Source organism: Aegilops tauschii, chromosome 5, assembly GCF_002575655.3.
Source record: "Aegilops tauschii subsp. strangulata cultivar AL8/78 chromosome 5, Aet v6.0, whole genome shotgun sequence".
Lineage (NCBI taxonomy): Eukaryota > Viridiplantae > Streptophyta > Magnoliopsida > Poales > Poaceae > Aegilops > Aegilops tauschii.
The window spans coordinates 32,283,649-32,305,855 of NC_053039.3; the positions used below are offsets into that span (position 1 = coordinate 32,283,649).

Here is a 22,207-nt window from a genome sequence, read left to right on the forward strand (position 1 = left end):
TCGGGCAAAGGATTCACCACGAGAAATGCCCCAAAATTCAGCCCACAGTTACAGTACTAATTATCTTTTCAGTATTATCCTCATGAAATGCCTCGCAGGTGGTGATCTGGGCTCGGGAAACACTCAGCCTACAGTTGCTAACAAACTGCCTTCGTCGCCACCATATGTACCAAGCCGCAACAGCAACAAGGTCATGTATCGGCAGTTCCCTCGTGCCCGGCTGTAACTTTGTCAATTCTACAGTGACACTCAGGATTCAGGTATTGACCTGCCCTTGGATATGGATTCCTGTATGACACTCAAGAGCACACCTCCTCGCTGTACTGTTTTGTTAAATGGCAGCTCCAAACTCTTTGCTGCCAATCCTAGTATAATACTGCTGTCAATATAGTGCTGGAAAATCTTTATTCTCAAAGATACAACAAATAAAAACATCGACGTAGCTGGAAAGGTCAGGTTGGCATTGCTCCGCCCGGCGATGGAAGAGTAGAGGAAAGCAACGACGAAGAAGCTAGTGACTAACATGGCAGCCGCCGTGGCATTGCTCGTGACCTCGGAGCAGCAGCAACGGTAGGGTGTCATGCCTAACGTGCACTGATAATTATTTTAAGTTAAGCTCCTGGCTACTCCCTCTATCCCATAATATAGGACATTATTACATACAATATGGGGCAAAGTAACAGCAGCGCAATTGGCAAGCCAACACACAAACAACGAACAATGTGAGACTAAGACAGAACATCTGGAGAAATTTTGTAATTTGAAACATAACGTAACAAACTCAGACTTAGATGAACAATTCGCCACTCAGTTTACAATACACACCGACAACCGCCTCAAAAACCACCAAATCAAGGGATGAGCACATCGCGCCGCACCGAGAAACAAACTAGCCTAACCAACAAGTGGATACGAGACCCAGATTATTCAAAAGTAAACACGGCTATGGTGGTGACATCCTCCTTGCAATTAAAAGTGGGGAGCTGCTATACAAGCACGGCTTACTGCGCCTTGGCGAGCTCGGCACGGATCTGCTTGGCGGCCTCAACCATGTTGGTGAGCGCAGGCTTGACCTCGGCGTACTTGCGGGTCTTGAGACCGCAGTCAGGGTTCACCCACAGGATGTTGGTGTCGAGCACCGCGAGCATCTTGTTGACACGGTCGGCAATCTCCTCCTTGGACGGGATCCTGGGGGAGTGGATGTCGTACACACCCGGGCCAATGCCTGCACCGTACACCACACCCTCGCGGAAGACGGAGAGAAGCTTCTCGTCAGACCGCGAGTTCTCAATGGTGATCACATCAGCGTCCATGTTGATGATGGACTGGATGATGTCGTTGAAGTTGGAGTAGCACATGTGGGTGTGGATCTATAAAGAGAGAATGTGTCAGTTGCAATGCAATGATCCAGAAGAAAGGTAGGTTCCTGCAAGGCTCCACTGAAGCAGATTTTTACCTGGGTGGTGTCCTGGACACCGCAGTTGGTGATCCTGAAGGAGTGCACGGCCCAGTCCAAGTAGAAAGCGTGCTCAGACTTGCGGAGTGGCAGACCCTCTCTCAAAGCAGCCTCGTCAATTTGGATGACCTGCAAGAATCCAATTAGAAAAAAATCTAAGTACACTCATGTTGTACAATGGAACATGTTGCTTAAATAACAAATACAACAGTGCCTACCTGAATACCGCCTGCCTCAAGATCCTCAACCTCCTTCTTGATTGCAAGAGCAATCTGGTAGCAAGTCTCAAACCTGATAAAATATGAAGCAACAGGTTAGCCTCGAAAGTGAAGTGCTAAGTAGCATCCTGGACATCCTGCAAATATTTTTTTAGGAAGCTACTAACCTCGGTTGGTCATTTCTGACAAAAGACCAGTTAAGGATTGTGACAGGGCCTGTCAACATTCCCTTCATTGGGCGAGCAGTCATGCTCTGTGCCATCTTGGACCAGAACACAGTCATGGGGTTGGGGCGGCTCACGTCACCATAGATAATCGGTGGCTTGACGCACCTGGATCCATAAGATTGCACCCAGCCATTGGCAGTGAATGTGAAACCAGAGAGCTGCTCACCGAAGTACTCAACCATATCGTTCCTCTGTGAAATGCATATCAACTCGGTCAAACACAGAATTGGACATCTCAAGATATCAAAAACAAGTCATTACATTTTGTGCTTGAGAAAATAAAAAGGTATTTTCTCAAACAGAACATCAATGACACAAGGATACTGACCTCTGGCTCTCCGTGCACAAGCACATCAATGTCAAGCTCTTCTTGGATCTTAACAACCTTGCTAATTTCCTCCTTGATGGCGTTGGTGTACTCCTCCTCAGAGATCCTGAAACACAATTAATTTATGAGCAATAAACAAAATATAATTGGTTAATGAAGAGGCATTATGAATATTACTCACTTCTTTGCCTTGTACTCACGGCGAACTCTCCTGAGCTCCACGGTCTGTGGGAATGATCCAATGGTGGTCGTGGGAAGGACCGGAAGGTTGAGCTTCTTCTGCTGCGCATCCAACCTAGCGCTAACGGTGGTAGCACGGCGGTGATCAGAGCCCTTGAGAGCAGTAGCCTGTAAGAAATATATGATTATGGATTGTGTACATGTTATGTCAGCATGGAATTGGAATGTGCAGTTTTGAAGCCCAGGTTACTTACAGCCTTCTGGACCTCCTCATTTGTGACACGTGGTGACGACCTTCTTGAGGCCAGAGCAGCAGCATTTGCTGCGAAGTAAGCCTGCAGATGATAACATATAGAAATGAACGGGTCATTGTATGAAATATAAAAACGAAAACCAGGCTCTAGTCAAGAGGATGCAAATTAAGGTCATAAACGTTTATCTTACCTCATCCTTTTGACCAGCCAATGCCTTGGCAAGGGCGTTCACCTCAACGACCTTTTGGGCGGCAAATGCGAGCCATGACTTAATCTCATCATCAAGCTTGGTCTCATTTACAAGGTCCACAGCAGTGTGCATGAGTGAGCACGAAGTCGATACAACAAGCTTGTCTGCACAAATGTCATAGTCAGAAACTGGAAATTGTAGCTGCAAGCCTATAATAAGGAAAACTTCTACATGGCATAACATGCTTACCCTTCCCAACAACAGCCTCGAGAGACTGAAGAGTGGCGAGAGATGCAGCAAGATCATCAGCCCAAATGTTGCGTCCATCTACGACACCAGCAAAGAGGTACTTTCCAGCAGGGAAACCACTCTTGACAAGCTCAAGAGTCTTGGTTCCACGTTCAAGGTCAAAACCATAAGCAGTTACACTGCTCAATGATGTAAGAGTCCTGAAGTAGCGGTCAAAACCACGGTCAAGGTTAAATGTGATATTCCAACAAAAGGGTATATAGAAGGAACAATTGATTAAAATTGGTAAACTGGCACAAAAAAGAAGCATACTTGTACGAGTCTGCGGGAACGTCAGCGAAGTAGGTCTCAACAAGAACGTTCAATCCAGAAAGTGCGGACTCAAGTTCTGCGTAAGCTGCAGAGAATGCAGACAATTGGTGGGATTCAAGGTCCTTAACAAGGGTGGGCTCATCAAACTGAATCCATGAAGCGCCAGCTGCCTTCAACTCAGCAATAACCTCCCTAAAAACCATGATACGTCAAATTATCAACTGATGATTTACGTGCAATAGTAGTCATTTACTCGTTTCTATGCTTACTTGTAGACGGGAAGGATGCTGCTAAGAAGGGAAAGGGGAGAGAATGATTTCTCTACGCCCTTGGCGGCCTTTGAGAGCAACAAGTATGAGACTGGTCCGACAAGTACGGGGACGGTATCAACGCCAAGCTGCATGAGTAGCAAGTGCACATAATATAAGACATACAATACAAGCACGCAAATAACCTTTAAAAGGAACACGAAGATTCATTTCCGAGAGAACGTCACAAAATTCAGAAATTGCTTCTTAACTCTGTAATCACACTGGCATCACTATTCTCATATCGCAGGGATTATAATGAACAGATAATTAGTAACTGAAAACTTGTCAAATCAGGTACATTGACAACCTGCTGCTAAACCATGTAATCCTACCAGCATCGCTATTCCCATGTTGCAGGGCGTGTAGTGAAAATCTAATTAGTAACTGCAAACTCTCATTTTTGCTATTCTACACTTTCTACATTCAAAGTTCTCAGAACAGGACCAATGGTAATGAGATGTTACAACTATACTATAAAGTAATTATTAGAGTGAGAACGTTCTGAAATGTCAATGTAAAACTGCACCTTATGTAAATTAAAACTCTTTTACTAGTTAAAAAACAGTTAAGCAAATGTAGGAATAAGAAATACTAGTATATTACTACTATCACTTAGATTTGATTAAAACAGCGGCATTCTAGAGTGATCAGGCTGTTATCACAACGCTTGTGTGTTCAAAAATAACAATTAGGCAGGCTAACATCACAATGGTAAAATTTCAAAAGATATAGGAAGTCAGCTAATATATGATTCTACTATCATACCGCCTTAGCCTCCTTGTACTCATTGATAGCCTTGTGAGAAGAGTAGGAGAACTTGGTGCTAGGAGCCAATTCAGGGACGATGAAGTGGCTGTAATAGTAAACGATGTCGTTAGTAAAAGTACTAGATACAGAATAAACTATGTGAGAACAACCTTAGGTAGAATCCGGTGGACTTACTAGTTGGTGTCAAACCACTTGGTCATCTCCATAGCAGGGACGGTGGCGTTACCCCTAGCCATCGAGAAGTAGGTGCTCAAATTGATCTCCCCACCGGTCCATGAGTAACGGTCTGGGACGGCACCGAGCATGGCGGTGGTGTCAAGAACCTGATCATAGTAGGAGAAGGTGTTGCTGGGGATGTACTTGATCCCAGCATCAGCCATCTGCTTCCAGATGCTGGCCCTGAGGTCGGTGGCAACCTTCTCCAAATCCTCGGCGCTGCTCTTGCCATCCCAGAAAGACTCCAGGGCAAACTTGAGCTCCCTCTTGGGGCCCATGCGCGGGTATCCGACAATGTGGGACGCCATCTTTCTGCATAAATAATTGAATTACAATCAGCTTGATCTCACTAAGTGAATTCGGATCTCGCAACTGAGACTATGAATCTCTATAATTTAAACGTAACCTGAAGAAAACTACTCCCTCCGTCCCATAATATAAGAACGTTTTTGACACTAAATCAATACAGGTAACCTGAAGAAAACGTAACTTGAACGTTCTTATATTATGGGACAGAGGGAGTAACTTACAAAATATAATTTTTCAGTAACAATTTTCTGCAAGCAACTAACTAGCAACATATAGTGAACAAACAATAAAACGAATTCATTAAAATTTCTTGGTTCTTGCAGGAAACCTAGGCATGGAATCGTACACCTGATTTGCTAGTGTCTAAAAGAACAAAAGTAGAAAACTGAACTAAATCAATACAGGTAGGTAGGTTAGGTGTACCAACAGCAACCACTACCATGTAGGCCTCGGGGTTGGTACATAAATCCTAACAACAATTGGTGGGAGGCAGTGGCAGTGGGAGTGTCCCTGTCACACCAGCAAAGGGTGGGACACTGCATGCATGGACACTAATAGCAGAATTTTCAGATCTTTTGAGCTACACGCCAGTACCCATGCACTAACCATAAACAAATAAATAGCTAGCGAACTGAATAATAAATACGAGGTGATAAACCTCTGGGCTCAGGGTCAGATCCAGAACCACTGGGCTGGGCACCTAATAAACAGAGCATGGGCCTAAATATAGTGTGGCCAGGTCTCAGTCGACTCAGACTTAACTATGTCAAATTCAAGTGGCATACTATGTAAGAACGAAAAGGAAAACTAAAAAGAAAAGTTTGCATGGATCTCTATGTAAGATCCCACGCATATAGCATCAGACTGAGACTTGGTCGATTTAGCAATCCCACGAATATAATACTGAATCAAAATTTAACGACGAGAAGCGCCAGATCCCCTAATCCGAAACCACGAAAACGGCCTGGCCATTTCCGTGATCGGAGATCGGATCTGAGCGCTCGATCGGCTCAGATCGGACCTCCGCAACGGCACCAGAAAAAACTATTCGCGGAAACAGAGCAGCCCATTCCCGCCCCTGTACCTGCAAACAGAGCAGCCGAGCTCTCCGCCGCGCCGCCTACCGGCGCTGCCTACGGGACACGGGCCGAGGACGATACCCGCCGGCGGTGGCCGGGCGATCGATCCTACGACTGATAACCAACACAGATCGTCATTCAAAGCGCGCGGGACAGCCGATCCGGTGGTGCACGGATCTAGGGGGGAGGCCCGGCGTGCGCTCGTGCGTGTGGATTCACGGGTGCACGGAGGAGGGAGGGAGAGGGCTCGCTTACCCTGGGTGCGCGGAGGCGGAGAGGGACGGCGGCGAGCAACGGGGAGGAGGAGGAGGAGCGGCAGAGAACGGCGAGGGTGAGGGGTTTAGGGGTGTGCTTATTTATAAACCGCTGGCGATTGGTTGGTGCGTGGGGCATGCGGTTGGTGAGATCTGAATGCTCGCCTCTGTGGATCTGGTGAGTGCACGATTTTTTAAAACCACAAAAAATGCTTTTATCTTTTCCCCACCTTTATTTATTGTTGGAAAAACTAAGCAACGGCCGTTCGCTGTCAGGCTTTGCGGAGAGAACACGTTGATCCATGGGGCATTGAGGCAAGGGGAGGAAGGGAAAGAAGGGGATGGGGAGGGGAGCTGCGACCGCCGCCCTCCGAGGACTCGGCGATGTTTGATGCTTTAAGTCGATGCTCCACCCTCGGACATAAACAAATTGCCTTGTGGGGGTGTCGGTGTCCTACCTTGAAACCTTTGGTTGATGCCTGGTGGCGGATGACCAACTAGATCTAGTGGCACGGATGGTCGAGAAGGTGAAGGGTAAGCTAGAAGAAAGAATGGGAGACAACAGTGAGACCAAGGAGGACATCAATGAGGTTGTTTGGGCAGGGAGGGCGGAGGCAGTGAAATGGGGATTGGTGCTTGGAGAAACAAGACAAGGCCGGTGAAAAACAAATGACACTCGTATCGAAAATATTTGATGTGTAACGGTCGAGATCTAACCCTCCCCTCCCCCCCCCCCCCCCCCCTTCTATTATGCCTTTTATCCGATGCACGACAAATATCATTTCCCGCTAGGTTTGGTAGCGAAGCAGAGTAAATTGGTTGGCAAAAAGAGTTGATGTTCAAGATATACGTATCTGCCAGACTTCACCCGTGTATATTGTAATCTAAGCTATACATGTGTCATTGTTTTTTTTAGATTATACATATGTCATTGTTTTGGAGAAAAGTCATACATATATGTCGCATTCTATGTCGTATTATCGTCCTCCTATACCATATGCACGGTCCGCAATTACGGTCAATTAGTGAACATCTTTCAGTGCGGGTAAAAACAAATAGCTGTCAGTGTTAAGTGGAAGGTCACCGTAAATTAGGCATGTTAACTCCAGCAACCACATCATCATCATTCAATCACTTTGGGCATTGCACACATGGATCAATTGTTATACAAAGCCGCCCGTACTATATCTGAACAGTAATTTAATCCCTACTAGCAATAACTTTCAATTTTCAACTGATATTTGGGTAGAAAAACAAAAATAAACAGCTCGATCCGGGTGTCCAGTTTCTCTTTCTTTTATGCTTAACTACGTACCATCATGGGAGCATTAGCTTGATGATCCCATTAAGTTATTTCTAGCACGAGCTGTGCCTATTGTTGTGCGGTGTTAGCTGAGATTTGCATATCTTTTAATGTTTGAAAAAAGCTAGTACTATTATTTGTAGAATGGTATGATAGTGCAACCAGGCCAAGCCAACTGTGTCACCACCATAAATAAAGAAGGAAAAGATGCTTTTGTGGAAAGCTCTGCCTCTCTTTCACGGGCACGAATGATGAAGCATGGCAACGAAATACTTAAGAGCGGTGCCACTTTCTACTACGTAGTACTACTACTTTTTAGTACCAATAATAATACCTGGTAGTACTTCTGACATTCCTGCTGAAGCATGTGACCCAGTGCTGTATTTATGCAGCCAGCAGATATCACCGCCGATGTACAGTCCATCTCAAACAGCACCAGCAGATATCACCGCCATTGCCGTTGGGAGAGGATGCCTGGTTTTGAGGGGGGAGGTTTCTGCTTACTGTATATGTTTAAAAAAGATAATTATGTTTATAGCTATATGATTCTACTTTGAAGAAAAAGTATATACTCCATTATTCTGGGACAACAGCTAGCGATAGGATTAAATAGAATGGCTGAAAAGGACGTGCATATATATTGGACCACGGAAAAAAATCGCCGACAGTGGGGGTTGGTGAGATAGTGGCAGCTCACTTGCTCTGTTCTTTAGTTGCTCTGAATGCTGAATTACTCAAATCTGAAGTCCAAAACCAGGCTAACGCAGTTCATTTGATTATAGAAAAGATAATTTGCATCTCGCTTTTGGTCCACGCCGCTATATGTCTAGAGTAGATGCTACTTTAGTTTTTTCTTCCGACAATATACATATTATTTCCCCCACAAAAAATATACTCCATCTGTTCCTTTTTACTTTGTGTATAAGATATTTGTCCGGTCAAACTTTGGAAAGTTTGATCAAATTTATATTAAGAACATCAACATCTAGTACAATACCAAATATATGTAATATGAAACTACATTTCATAATAAATCTGATGATTGTGCATGTTGATATTTTTTTTATAAATTTAATCAAATTAGAGATAGTCTGACTTGACACAAGATTTATATATAGACTAAAAGGAACGAAGGGACTACATGTTACTGGTGTTTATTAACAGTGTTGTCACGAACGACAATGACGTTCAGACAAAAACTAATGAGATTGTGCATCTTTCCGTTTGCGGGCCTCTTTGCTTCAAAGATTCTTATGGGTGGGAAAAAATTTCACGTCCCTCGCGGGCGTGGAGGTGGGGCCAGGATTTGCATAGGCTAATCTGATAATCATACATTCTTTTTGTCTCATAATATAAGAGTGTTATTGACACTGCACTAATATAAAAATGCTTGTATTATGAGGCAGAGGGAGTAAAAACCAAGTCAAGAACTTAGAGCATCTCTAGCCTATCCAAATAAATCGTTATAGGTGGATAAATTCGGTTTTCCTCATTTAACCAGTAATTAGCCGAAGCCCAAAAATCTTTAGTGAAGGGATTTTCTTTTACTCCGCAATGCACCGGCGGAGCTATAACATGGCCAAATGGGTCCTGGCCCACCCAGAACTTAGCTAAAACAGTGATGGATTAAGAAAAACCTGGGCACGACAGGAAAATAGTGGGCTTTCCTTTGTACTGGACCACCCATGTTCTGTATTGTAGCTCCGCCACTGCTGCAGCATCCACGACTCTTAAATATACTCGACCACACTCTCGCGGAGTAAAAATTCCCCTTCCCCATTTCGCCTCTTCTTTCATTCCCGTCGTTGCCATGCAAGCCCCGACGGCGGACCCCCAACCCCACCCCCATCCACTTTGGCCCACCCACTGCCTATAATGGCTGGATCCAGCCGCTCCTCGCCGCCCATCCCCAGCGTGGATCCACGCCGCCACGAGCGGTCCTGAGCTTGTGGTTGCGGCCGTCGCGGCACTTCCTCCTCCCGCGAGCCCGGCGGTGCCCTCTTCTCTGCCCTCCCACCGCCGCTGCAGCCGCGGAGGAAATACCTTAGCATGCGGTAGCACTAGTGGGGGACGTGGGTCACGGAGATCACCGACTGCGACACCCATAAGCAGATTTGGATTGGCTCCTTACACTCCACGGTGCAGGCAGAGCGGGAGTACGACATCATGTCGGTCCGCCTCCACGGTGTCACCGATCGGCTTAGCTTCCTCGACGGCCTGCCGCGGTTTGAGCCCGTCGACCCCTAGATGGCCACCACACGGAAGATGTGGAAGAACGGGAGACCCGCGAGCACCTCGAGGCAGAGGCAACCGACAAGGCTTACATGGAGGAGCTTCGCCGCCTGTACCTAGAACGCGTCGAGGCGGAGCACCGGCTGTACTGGCAATACATGGTCGGGGCAATGAAGGTAATGGACCTTTGCTCCAGCGACTCCGATGGCGAGAGCGGTGGAAACAAAGCGGGCTAGGGCGGTGGCGTCCTCGAGGAACATCGCGGTGCCGGTGACGACGACATGGCCGAATCGAACCGGGAGAGGCTGACAAAGGAGTGTGATTCGCGAGTAGTTTTTTAGTTTTTATGCCATCTAGTTAAAATTTCATTTAAGTTTATGCAACTAGTTAAATCGAGTTCGAACAAGATGAAGTTCTTTGAATCAAAATTGCATCGAATTTGTGATATCTTTGTTTACTCCATTAAATTTAGAAGATTGGATAGAAACTGCGCTTTTTAAAGGAGCAAATATGCTTCTCTAAAGGATACTCGGCCATATCGCCCTCCAAACCATTGGGGATCGGCTAGAAATGCTCGCACACATCACCCTCATTAGCAATTTGAGTACATTGAGAACTTGAAGCAACCCACTTAGAAAACAAAATAATCGAGACAGTGTTTGCTTGTGTTTTTTCTCTTCACAGTTGCTGAATTTTAATCTCAGAATTAGTTATATTGTCTACGTCCAACATACGAAAATTTTGCATCACAAATAGGAATTCGTACATTATAATTTGCATTAAAATTATTTTTAGGACACGCGCAAGATGTGAATTATTGATAGCATCTCAAATCACACAACAAAACAACTAAAATCTGAAGTATAATTTTAGGACCAATACAAGATTATAATTGAAAGATAATAGTATATAGTGTGATGTGCTAACCTTGGCTAGTTCGTTGGCTGGAGCAGTGAAGTAGGCTGCATCCCCAACTTGCCTTACGAATCAGATGGTGACGGCGAGGGTAAAGGACGGTGGCTGCGCCTAATCCCACGTATACGCTAATCAAAGGACAGCGTGGCTTGCGGGATACTAGAGCGAAGGCTAAGAGCCTGTCTGGGACTGCTCCGCTCCATCAAAATCAGCTTCACACCTTCAAGTCTATTTTGGAGCAGTTTTATATAGGAGTTGTAGCTCTATCAAAGAGCACTTTATCATGTTTGGCTTTCAGTTAGCTTCAGCTTTAAGAATGAGAAATTTGGTGTAAAGAATCTATTTGATTGGATGACGTTGGAGAAATGAAGGGGCATCCACTTACCGGTGGTGGTGGTAGTGGGTAATTTCCCCAGTTCCAACTTCTAAACTTTTGGAGCAGCACCTGGCAGAGCTTCACAAAAATCAGGAACCTGTACCCTAGATTCTAGTTTTTTTTCGAAGCGGCATATTATGGAGCTATCCTATTTGGCTTGCATTTTTTAGAGCGGAGTTTTTTTAAGGAGCGGAGGTATTGGGCTTTTATGTGGGACGTCGAGTATCTGCTCCCAAGCTCAATGCACCCTGGTGAATAGTAAAATAAAAAAAATAGTAAAACATCTGAATATTTTTATGGTAAACTTTGACAAATGTTTTATATGTTGCAAAATTTTAGCACAAAATGACATTGATAAAAGTCGTGGCAAAAAAATTCGATGGTCCAAAAATGCTAGTTTTGAAAACATTTTGGAGTGTTGGTTTTATTTTTTTCTGCCACAACTTCGACGAATGTCATGTCGTGCTAAAATTTTGTAAGTATACAAAACATTTATCAAAGTTTACCAAAAAAATCAGTTTTTTATGAATTTTTTCGATCTTTTTGATTTTACTGTTCATCAGGGTGTATTTGAACTTGGGATCAAAATAGGACTTTCATTTTACATGGGCTCTTTTTCTTTCGCCGGGGCAGGGGCGCACCCCCTTGCCTCCGCCACAGGTCTCTCATTTAGGCTAGTTCTTTTAGCTGATTCTCCCAGAATCTTGAGAATCGACCTCCTCATAGATACTCTCACAATCTTGAATCCATTTTTTTGGCAATCTTAGCTAATGTGGGTTCAAGATTATGAAGGAATCTGAGGAGCTGTCAGATTCTCAAGATTTTGGAAGAACTGGGAAAAAGAACTGGTCCTTAGTGTTGGAAAATATGCCCGAGAGGTAATAATAAATTGGTTATTATCATATTTCCTTGTTCATGATAAAGGTTTATTATTCATGCTATAATTGTATTGGCCGGAAACTTAAATACTATGTCCCTAGTGAGCCTCTACTAGACTAGCTCGTTGATCAAAGATGGTTAAGGTTTCCTATGTTGGGGAACGTAGCATGCAATTTTAAAAAAATTCCTACGATCACGCAAGATCTATCTAGGAGATGCATAGCAACGAGAGGGGGAGAGTGTGTCTACATACCCTCGTAGACCGAAAGCGGAAGCGTTATGTTAACGCGGTTGATGTAGTCGAACGTCTTCACGATCCAACCGATCTTAGTACCGAACGTACGGCACCTCCGTGTTCAGCACACGTTCAGCTCGATGACGTCCCTCGAACTCTTGATCCAGCAGAGGGTCGAGGGAGAGTTCCGTCAGCCCGACGGCGTGGTGACGGTGATGGTGATGTGATCCGCGCAGGGCTTCGCCTAAGCACTACGACGCTATGACCGGAGGCGTAAATTGTGGAGGGGGGCACCGCACGGCTAAGAGAACAATTGATGTGTCTTTGGGGTGCCCGCCGCCCCTGTATATAAAGGAGGGGAGGAGGAGGCGGCCGGCCTAGAGGGGGCGCGCCAAGGGGGGAGTCCTACTAGGACTCCTAGTCCTAGTAGGATTCGCACCCCCCCTTTCCTTTCTCCATTGGAGGGAAAAGGAAGGATAGGGAGAGGGAAAGGGGGGCGCCGCCCCCTCCCCCTAGTCCAATTCGGACTGCCATGGGAGAGCACCCCTTGCGGCCCTCCTCTCTCTCCACTAAGGCCCACTAAGGCCCAAAATTTCCCCCGGGGGGTTCCGGTAACCCCTCGGTACTCCAGTAAAATACCCGAACCACTCGAAACCATTCCGATGTCCGAATAGTACCTTCCAATATATTAATATTTACCTCTCGACCATTTCGAGACTCCTCGTCATGTCCGTGATCTCATCCGGGACTCCGAACAAACTTCGATCACCAAAACACGTAACTCATAATACAAATCGTCATCGAACGTTAAGCGTGCGGACCCTACGGGTTCGAGAACCATGTAGACATGACCGAGACACATCTCCGGTCAATAACAAATAGCGGAACCTGGATGCTCATATTGGTTCCTACATATTCTACGAAGATCTTTATCGGTCAAACCGCATAACAACATACGTCATTCCCTTTGTCATCGGTATGTTACTTGCCCGAGATTTGATCGTCGGTATTGAAAGTGTGTTATATCGACTAGAGGGGGGTGAATAGGCAATTTTTATAAATTCGTCGCTGAGGAATTTCAGGGTGAGGAAATTCCTAAGCAACGAACTACTTAGCAGCGGAATAAGTACTCAGATGCAAGCATAACAGAGCATTAGCACAGTCATCATGATGAAATGAAAACAAGCACAGAGTACAAGTAGCGTAAACACAGGATAAGCAGGCCGAAGACAAAGTGACTGAAGAATTTGGATTGAGGAAATTGAGAAAGTCAAAGTCAAAGTCTTCAAACAGTAAGGATCAAGTACTTCAACACAATAATGAGGAAATGAAAGGGTTGAGGAAATAGAACCAGATAGCTCGGTGAAGACAATGGTTTGCTAGAACAGTTCCAATTGCCGTGACAGTCGTACGTCTAGTTGGAGCGGCTAGGTATTTAAACCTGAGGACACACAGTTCTCACCGTATTCTCCTTGAGCTAAGGTCACACAGACCTCGCTCAATCACTCGTGGTAAGTCTTCAGGTGACTTCCAAACCTTCACAGACTCGGTCACTCGGCGATCCACAATTTCCTCTTGGACGCTCTAGACCATGACGCCTAACCGTCTGGAGGATACACAGTCCTCAAAGGTAACAAGCGTCGGTTCCACACAGGAACAATCTCTTCAGTGATGCTCAATCACTTTGGGTTTGTAGGTGTTTGGGTTTAGGTTTTCCTCACTTGATGCTTTTCGCTCAAAGTCCTCGGAGGATGGGATGCTTGCAATGACAAGTGTCAGTTTCTCTCGGAGAAGCCAACCAACTAGTGGTTTATGGGTGGCTATTTATAGCCTAGGGAGCAGCCCGACATGATAAGACATAAATGCCCTTCAATGATATGACCATTAGGTGGGTAGATATTTTGGGACAGTTGGTGCATAGCACAGCAACGGTCGGATATTTGATCTATCAAATTCCTCGGGGCTATCATGTTCCTCACTTGTAGGCAATCCGCACTGGTGAATTCCTAACTCCTCAGTCAGAACAAATTTCTCAGAGAACAGAAGATCTTTGTCTCTGTCACTGAAGAAATTGACTGAACTGTATGAGATTTCCAATGGCTTCACTCGAAAGGATTGGGTAGGTGTAGGATTTTGAGATGAGCTTCACTTGGAAACTTTTCCTTAGTTTTACCTCGACACCCTTTAACAGTACGGTGTTTCCTATGACTCAAGAAAGAGAAAATGAAACTACGAAAACAAAAGTCTTCACGCTTCATAATCCTCGCATGAATATCAAGTCTTCACGGTCACACTAATTTCTTCACTTTCAAAGTCTTCAGAAGGCCAAAGTCTTCAGTTGAAGACATTCATTTTTAGGGCTCGACTTTCTCTGTAAGCATCAAACTCCTCATAGACTTATAGACCTGTGTACACTCACAAACACATTAGTCCCTTAACCTATAAGTCTTCAATACACCAAAATCACTAAGGGGCACTAGATGCATGCACTTACAGGTATCCTCATGCCTAGTTCAATCTCATTACCGGCAAGTCTCTTTACTCGTTCCGTAATGCATCATCCCGTTACTAACTCATTAGTCACTTTGCTTGCAAGGCTTATAGTGATGAGCATTACCGAGAGGGCCCAGAGATACCTCTCCGATACATGGAGTGACAAATCCTAATCTCGATCTATGCCAACCCAACAAACACTTTCGGAGACACCTGTAGAGCATCTTTATAATCACCTAGTTATGTTGTGACATTTGATAGCACACAAGGTGTTCCTCCGGTATTCGGGAGTTGCACAATCTCATAGTCAGAGGAATATGTATAAGTCATGAAGAAAGCAATAGCAATAAAACTTAACGATCATTAAGCTAACAGATGGGTCTTGTCCATCACATCATTCCCTAATGATGTGATCCCGTTCATCAAATGACAACACATGTCTATGGTCAGGAAACTTAACCATGTTTGATTAACGAGCTAGTCAAGTAGAGGCATACTAGGGACACTCTGTCTATGTATTCACACATGTACTAAGTTTCCGGTTAGTACAATTCTAGCATGAATAACAAACATTTATCATGATATAAGGAAATATAAATAACAACTTTATTATTGCCTCTAGGGCATATTTCCTTCAGTCTCCCACGCACTAGAGTCAATAATCTGGATTACATAGTAATGATTCTAACACCCATGGAGTCTTGGTGCTAATCATGTTTTGCTCGTGGAAGAGGCTTAGTCAACGGGTCTGCAACATTCAGATCCGTATGTATTTTGCAAATCTCTATGTCTCCCTCCTTGACTTGATCGCAGATGAAATTGAAGCGTCTCTTGATGTGTTTGGTTCTCTTGTGAAATCTGGATTCCTTCGCCAAGGCAATCGCTCCAGTATTGTCACAAAAGATTTTCATTGGACCCGATGCACTAGGTATTACACCTAGATCGGATATGAACTCCTTCATCCAGACTCCTTCATTTCCTACTTCCGAAGCAGCTATGTACTCCGCTTCACACGTAGATCTCGCCACGATGCTCTGCTTGGAACTACACCAACTGACAGCTCCACCATTCAATATAAATACGTATCCGGTTTGCGACTTAGAGTCATCCGGATCAGTGTCAAAGCTTGCATCGACGTAACCATTTACGACAAGCTCTTTGTCACCTCCATAAACGAGAAACATATCCTTAGTCCTTTTCAGGTATTTCATGATGTTCTTGACCGCTGTCCAGTGATCCACTCCTGGATTACTTTGTTACCTCCCTGCTAAACTTATAGCAAGACGCACATCTAGTCTGGTACACAAAATTGCATACATGATAGAACCTATGGCTGAGGCATAGGGAATGACTTTCATTTTCTCTCTATCTTCTGTAGTGGTCGAGCATTGAGTTTGACTCAACTTCACACCTTGTAACACAGGCAAGAACCCTTTCTTTGACTGGTCCATTTTGAACTTCTTCAAAACTTTATCAAGGTATGTGCTTTGTGAAAGTCCAATTAAGCGTCTTGATCTATCTCTATAGATCTTGATGCCCAATATATAAGCAGCTTCACCGAGGTCTTTCATTGAAAAATTCTTATTCAAGTATCCTTTTATGCTATCAAGAAATTATGTATTATTTCCAATCAACAATATGTCATCCACATATAATATTAGAAATGCTACAGAGCTCCCACTCACTTTCTTGTAAATACAGGCTTCTCCAAAAGTCTGTATAAAACCATATGCTTTGATCACACTATTAAAGCGTATATTACAACTCCGAGATGCTTGCACCAGTCCATAAATGGATCGCTGGAGCTTGCACACTTTGTTAGCACCTTTCGGATCGACAAAACCTTCTGGTTGCATCATACACAACTCTTCTTTAAGATACCCATTAAGGAATGCAGTTTTGACATCCATTTGCCAAATTTCATAATCATAAAATGCGGCAATTGCTAACATGATTCGGACAGACTTAAGCATCGCTACGGGTGAGAAGGTCTCATCGTAGTCAACTCCTTGAACTTGTCGAAAACCTTTCGCAACAAGTCGAGCTTTGTAGACAGTAACATTACCGTCAGTGTCAGTCTTCTTCTTGAAGATCCATTTATTCTCTATGGCTTGCCGATCATCGGGCAAGTCAACCAAAGTCCACACTTTGTTCTCATACATGGATCCCATCTCAGATTTCATGGCCTCAAGCCATTTCGCGAAATCTGGGCTCATCATCGCTTCCTCATAGTTCATAGGCTCATCATGGTCTAGTAACATCACTTCCAGAATAGGATTACCGTACCACTCTGGTGCGGGCCATACTCTGGTTGACCTACGAGGTTCGGTAGTAACTTGATCTGAAGTTTCATGATCATCATCATTAGCTTCCTCACTAATTGGTGTAGGAATCACTGGAACTGATTTCTGTGATGAACTACTTTCCAATTCGGGAGAAGGTACAATTACCTCATCAAGTTCTACTTTCCTCCCACTCACTTCTTTCGAGAGAAACTCCTTCTTTAGAAAGGATCCATTCTTAGCAACGAATATCTTGCCTTCGGATCTGTAATAGAAGGTGTACCCAACAGTTTCCTTTGGGTATCCTATGAAGACACATTTCTCTGATTTGGGTTCGAGCTTATCAGGTTGAAGCCTTTTCACATAAGCATCGCAGCCCCAAACTTTAAGAAATGACAGCTTAGGTTTCTTGCCAAACCACATGTCGGTGTACAAAAGTAGGGGCCCTTCTGTACCCCTTTACTTGTGCACGGGCAGTCGAAGCCACACCCGCGGGGCCCCTGGCAAGACCCTTCCGGGGACATTTGCGGGGCCACAACCAGGCCCGGACCTACCAAGGTTTCACTGCCCCGCACCCGTTCTGACGTGGCGGCTGGCCCGCCAACTAGGCGAGCGCCTGCGTGGCAGCTTCTAGACCAACTAAGCAAGCACCTGCGTGGTAGCATGCAGATCTTCGTGAAGACTCTGCCACCGCACCAGCTCAGCAGCCAGCCAGCCAGCATGGCGCTGCATGCCTCATCAGCTTGGACGTGCATCGGAGCGAGGCGAAGCGGCGACGGATGGGACGAGCCTTGCTGCCGTCCCCGATAAAGCAAGAGGACACATAGGCGGCGCATTAAATGCGTTTGTCCTATGATGTCAGGAGATAAACTTGTACACTATAGATACTTTCCACCTCCTGTGTGCCGTTGTGGCAACCCCTTTGACATATAAAAGGAGGCCTGAGGCGTACCGAGGAAGGATTCGGACTTTTTGGACTGGGCATGCACCGCAGCTAGTTCAAGAGCTCAAGAACACCAAATATACACCAAAGCAGGACTAGGGTATTACGCATCGTTTGTGGCCCGAACCTGGGTAAAAATTCCCCCGCGTTGATCTTTTAGACCCGCTCTTTGCATAGCCCCGCACCCCGTCAACCGTAGTAGGGATTCCCTGTGATCCCATAGGTGTCGTTTGTTTCCCCCGACATCTTTGGCGCGCCAGGTAGGGGGCGCAAGCTGTGAAAATCTGGTCTGGAAGTTAGTGCATCGATTTCTTCATCGCGATGGCTCCGAAGAAGAGGGTAGCGGCAACCAGCCACGCTCCGGTGCCATCCGCCAGGCGAGTGGTGTAATCTGCAGCCGTAATAGCCACCCGCGTGGTGATTTAAAGCTAAGTCACGCAAAACCTTGAGCATTTTCCTTTTTATAAGGTTATTTTCCTCAAAAGATCTTGCTCATTGTATGGAAAACCTGCATGCAAAGGAACCCTTCCGCTATTGGCAACGCCCTTGTTCTGTTTCGAGTCCGCTCAACAGTTCAAGCGGCTGCGCTGAGAATGGCAAGGTGGCTTGCCCGGCAGCAAGCGCCCCCCGGCAGGCTGCTAAAGGATTCGTTCCTCAAAGCGCCATAACGTGAGTTTATGCGCCGTGATACGTCTCCAACGTTGATGACCCACAAGTATAGGGGATCTATCGTAGTCCTTTCGATAAGTAAGAGTGTCGAACCCAACGAGGAGCAGAAGGAAATGAAAAGCGGTTTTCAGCAAGGTATTTTCTGCAAGCACTGAAATAGTAGGTAACAGATAGTTTTTTGATAAGATAATTGGTAACGAGCAATAAGTAACAAAAGTAAATAAAGTGCAGCAAGGTGGCCCAATCCTTTTTGTAGCAAAGAACATGCCTGGACAAACTCTTATATAGAGAAAAAGTGCTCCCGAGGACACATGGGAATTATCGTCAAGCTAGTTTTCATCACGTTCATATGATTCGCGTTCGGTACTTTGATAATTTGATATGTGGGTGGACCGGTGCTTGGGTGCTGTCCTTACTTGGACAAGCATCCCACTTATGATTAACCCCTATTGCAAGCATCCGCAACTACAAAATAAGTATTAAGGCAAACCTAACCATAGCATGAAACATGTGGATCCAAATCAGCCCCTTACGAAGCAATGCATAAACTAGGGTTTAAGCTTCTGTCACTCTAGCAACCCATCATCTACTTATTACTTCCCAATGCCTTCCTCTAGGCCCAAATAATGGTGAAGTGTCATGTAGTCGACGTTCACATAACACCACTAGAGGATAGACAACATACATCTCATCAAAATATCGAACGAATACCAAATTCACATGACTACTAATAGCAAGACTTCTCCCATGTCCTCAGGAACAAACGTAACTACTCACAAAGCATATTCATGTTCATAATCAGAGGAGTATTAATATGCATATAGGATCTGAACATATGATCTTCCACCAAATAAACCAACTAGCATCAACTACAAGGAGTAATCAACACTACTAGCAACCTACAAGTACCAATCCCAGACTTAGAGACAAGAATTGGATACAAGAGATGAACTAGGGTTTGAGAGGAGATGGTGCTGGTGAAGATGTTGATGGAGATTGCCCTCTCCCGATGAGAGGAGCGTTGGTGATGACGATGGCGATGATTTCTCCCTCCCGGAGGGAAGTGTCCGCAGCAGAACAGCTCTGCCGGAGCCCTAGATTGGTTCCGCGAAGGTTCCGCCTCGTGGCGGCGGAGTCTTGTCCCGAAAGCTTGCTTATGATTTTTCTTCGGACGAAAGACTTCATATAGCAGAAGATGGACACCAGAGGGCCAACAGGGGGCCCACGAGGCAGGGGGCGCGCCCAGGGGGGTAGGGCGCGCCCCCCACCCTCGTGGACAGGTGGAGGCCCCCCTGACGTGGATTCTTCTTCCAGTATTTTTTATTATTTCCAAAAATAACTTTCGTGGAGTTTCAGGACTTTTGGAGTTGTGCAGAATAGGTCTCTAATATTTGCTCCTTTTCCAGCCCAGAATTCCAGTTGCCGACATTCTCCCTCCTTATGTAAGAATATGCATAAGTATTGTGACATAATGTGTAATAACAGCCCATAAAGCAATAAATATCGATATAAAAGCATGATGCAAAATGGACGTATCAACTCCCCAAGCTTAGACCTCGCTTGTCCTCAAGCGGAAGCCGATAACGATAAATATGTCCACATGTTTAGAGGTGGAGGTGTCGATAAAATAAAATACGGACATGAGGGCATCATGATTATTCTCATAACAACAACATATATGGATATTGTCATATGATTTCTTATGCTCAAGTAATAATCTATTCACAATGCAAAGTATGAATCAGAAACTTTATTGAGAACTAACAAACTATAATCTCAGTCATTGAGGCAATTGCAATTTATCATAACATCAGAAAGAGTCTACGTCAGAGCTTTCTAGCAAGTCCACATACTCAACTATCATTTAGTCTTTCATAATTGCTAACACTCACGCAATACTTGTGGTTACCGAGTTTTAATCGGACACGGAGAAAGATAGGGGCTTATAGTTTCGCCTCCCAACCTATTACCTCAAGGGTAATGTTAACAATAATAATTCATGCTAACCCACATCCAATTAGATATATATATCAGGATCTTTCCAACATCCTGTGCTTGCCAAAGGATAAAATGTAAAAAGGAAAGGTGAAGATCACCATGACTCTTGCATAAGGTAGAAGGTAATAATAAAAGATAGGCCCTTCGCAGAGGGAAGCAGAGGTTGCCATGCGCTTTCAGGGTTGGATGCACAAAATCTTAATGCGAAAGAACATCACTTTATATTGCCACTTGTGATATGAACTTTTATTATGCATCCGTCGCTTATATTTCTTCCACATCACAAGATCATATAAAGCTTATTTCCTCCACACACCAATCAATCATACATATTTAGAGAGCAATTTTTATTGCTTGCACCGATGACAACTTACTCGAAGGATCTTACTGAATCCATAGGTAGGTATGGTGGACTCTCATGGCAAAACTGGTTTAAGGGTTTTTGGAAGCACAAGTAGTATCTCTACTTGGTGCAAAGAATTTGGCTAGCATGAGGGGGAAAGGCAAGCTCAACATGTTGGATGATCCATGACAATATACTTTATCTCGGATATAAGAATACATTACGTTGTCTTCCTTGTCCAACATCAACTCTTTAGCATGTCATATTTTAATGAGTGCTCCCAATCATAAAAGATGTCCAAGATAGTATATTTATATGTGAAACCTCTCTTTCTTTATTACTTCCTATTAATTGCAACAATGACCAAAACTATGTTTGTCAACTCTCAACAACTTTTAATCATCATACTCTTTCTATGTGAAGTCATTACTATCCATAAGATCAATATGACCTCTTTGTTTCTTTTTATTCTTTTTATTTTCTTTTATTCCCTCAAGATCATAACAAGATAATCAAGCCCTTGACTCAACACTACTCTTTATTATATAGCTCATTGACTCGATTACAAAGAAAGATCATAAAGCAAAACTCAAAACTAAATCATACTAAAACTTTATTCTACTAGATCAAGATACTACTAATAGGATCGAACTAAGGAAAACGGTAAAGATAGGAGATGTGGTGGTCATACGATACCGGGGCACCTCCCCCAAGCTTGGCAGTTGCCAAGGGGAGTGCCCATACCCATGTGATTATGTCTCCTTTGTTGGTGAAGGGATTGTTGATGATGTAGGCTTGTCGTCCGTCTTCCAAGGCATAGGCTCACCATCATAGAAGGATGATCGAGTCTCCGGGATCCTTAAATATGCAGCCAAACTCATCCTCTTGAATCTATATTCATACTCACAATTTTGGTTTTGCAGGTCATATATTTGGGCTTGGAGGTGCTCGATTTTCTCGTGGAGCTTGAAGATGGCCTCCCCAATGTCCTTGGCATCCAGCTTGTGGTTGTTGGTGAACTCCGTGATCATTATGTGATTGGAGTCAAGTCCACGCTCCACCATCTCCTGGCACTTGAAAACTTGTTGCTCCATTGCCTCGAGCCTCGCCTCCACACTTCCGGTCCTCCGTGGTCCCTCAACATCGCGGATGTGCAATACCCCCTCACGCATCTCAATGGTTTGAGGG

General features: G+C 44.6%; 1 protein-coding gene across 2 annotated transcripts; it reads right to left on the minus strand.

Moving 5' to 3' along the window:
* Positions 1–729: 729 nt before the first annotated feature.
* On the minus strand, positions 730–6,520 carry LOC109780418 (5-methyltetrahydropteroyltriglutamate--homocysteine methyltransferase 1). 2 transcript variants are annotated; one of them, XM_020339003.4, is made up of 14 exons: positions 6,353–6,520; positions 4,668–5,021; positions 4,491–4,578; positions 3,684–3,811; positions 3,415–3,606; positions 3,103–3,302; positions 2,854–3,017; positions 2,664–2,744; positions 2,411–2,577; positions 2,230–2,335; positions 1,842–2,092; positions 1,675–1,747; positions 1,457–1,585; positions 730–1,370 (listed from the first exon to the last, which is right to left on the minus strand). In XM_020339003.4, exons 2-14 carry the CDS (start codon positions 5,015–5,017, stop codon positions 1,002–1,004), a joined length of 2,298 nt encoding a protein of 765 aa, XP_020194592.1. In that variant the 5' UTR covers positions 5,018–5,021; positions 6,353–6,520; the 3' UTR covers positions 730–1,001. The 2 variants fall into 2 exon arrangements, with proteins under 2 accessions (XP_020194592.1, XP_020194593.1); XM_020339004.4 differs by having other exon boundaries at positions 6,103–6,419.
* Positions 6,521–22,207: the final 15,687 nt, after the last annotated feature.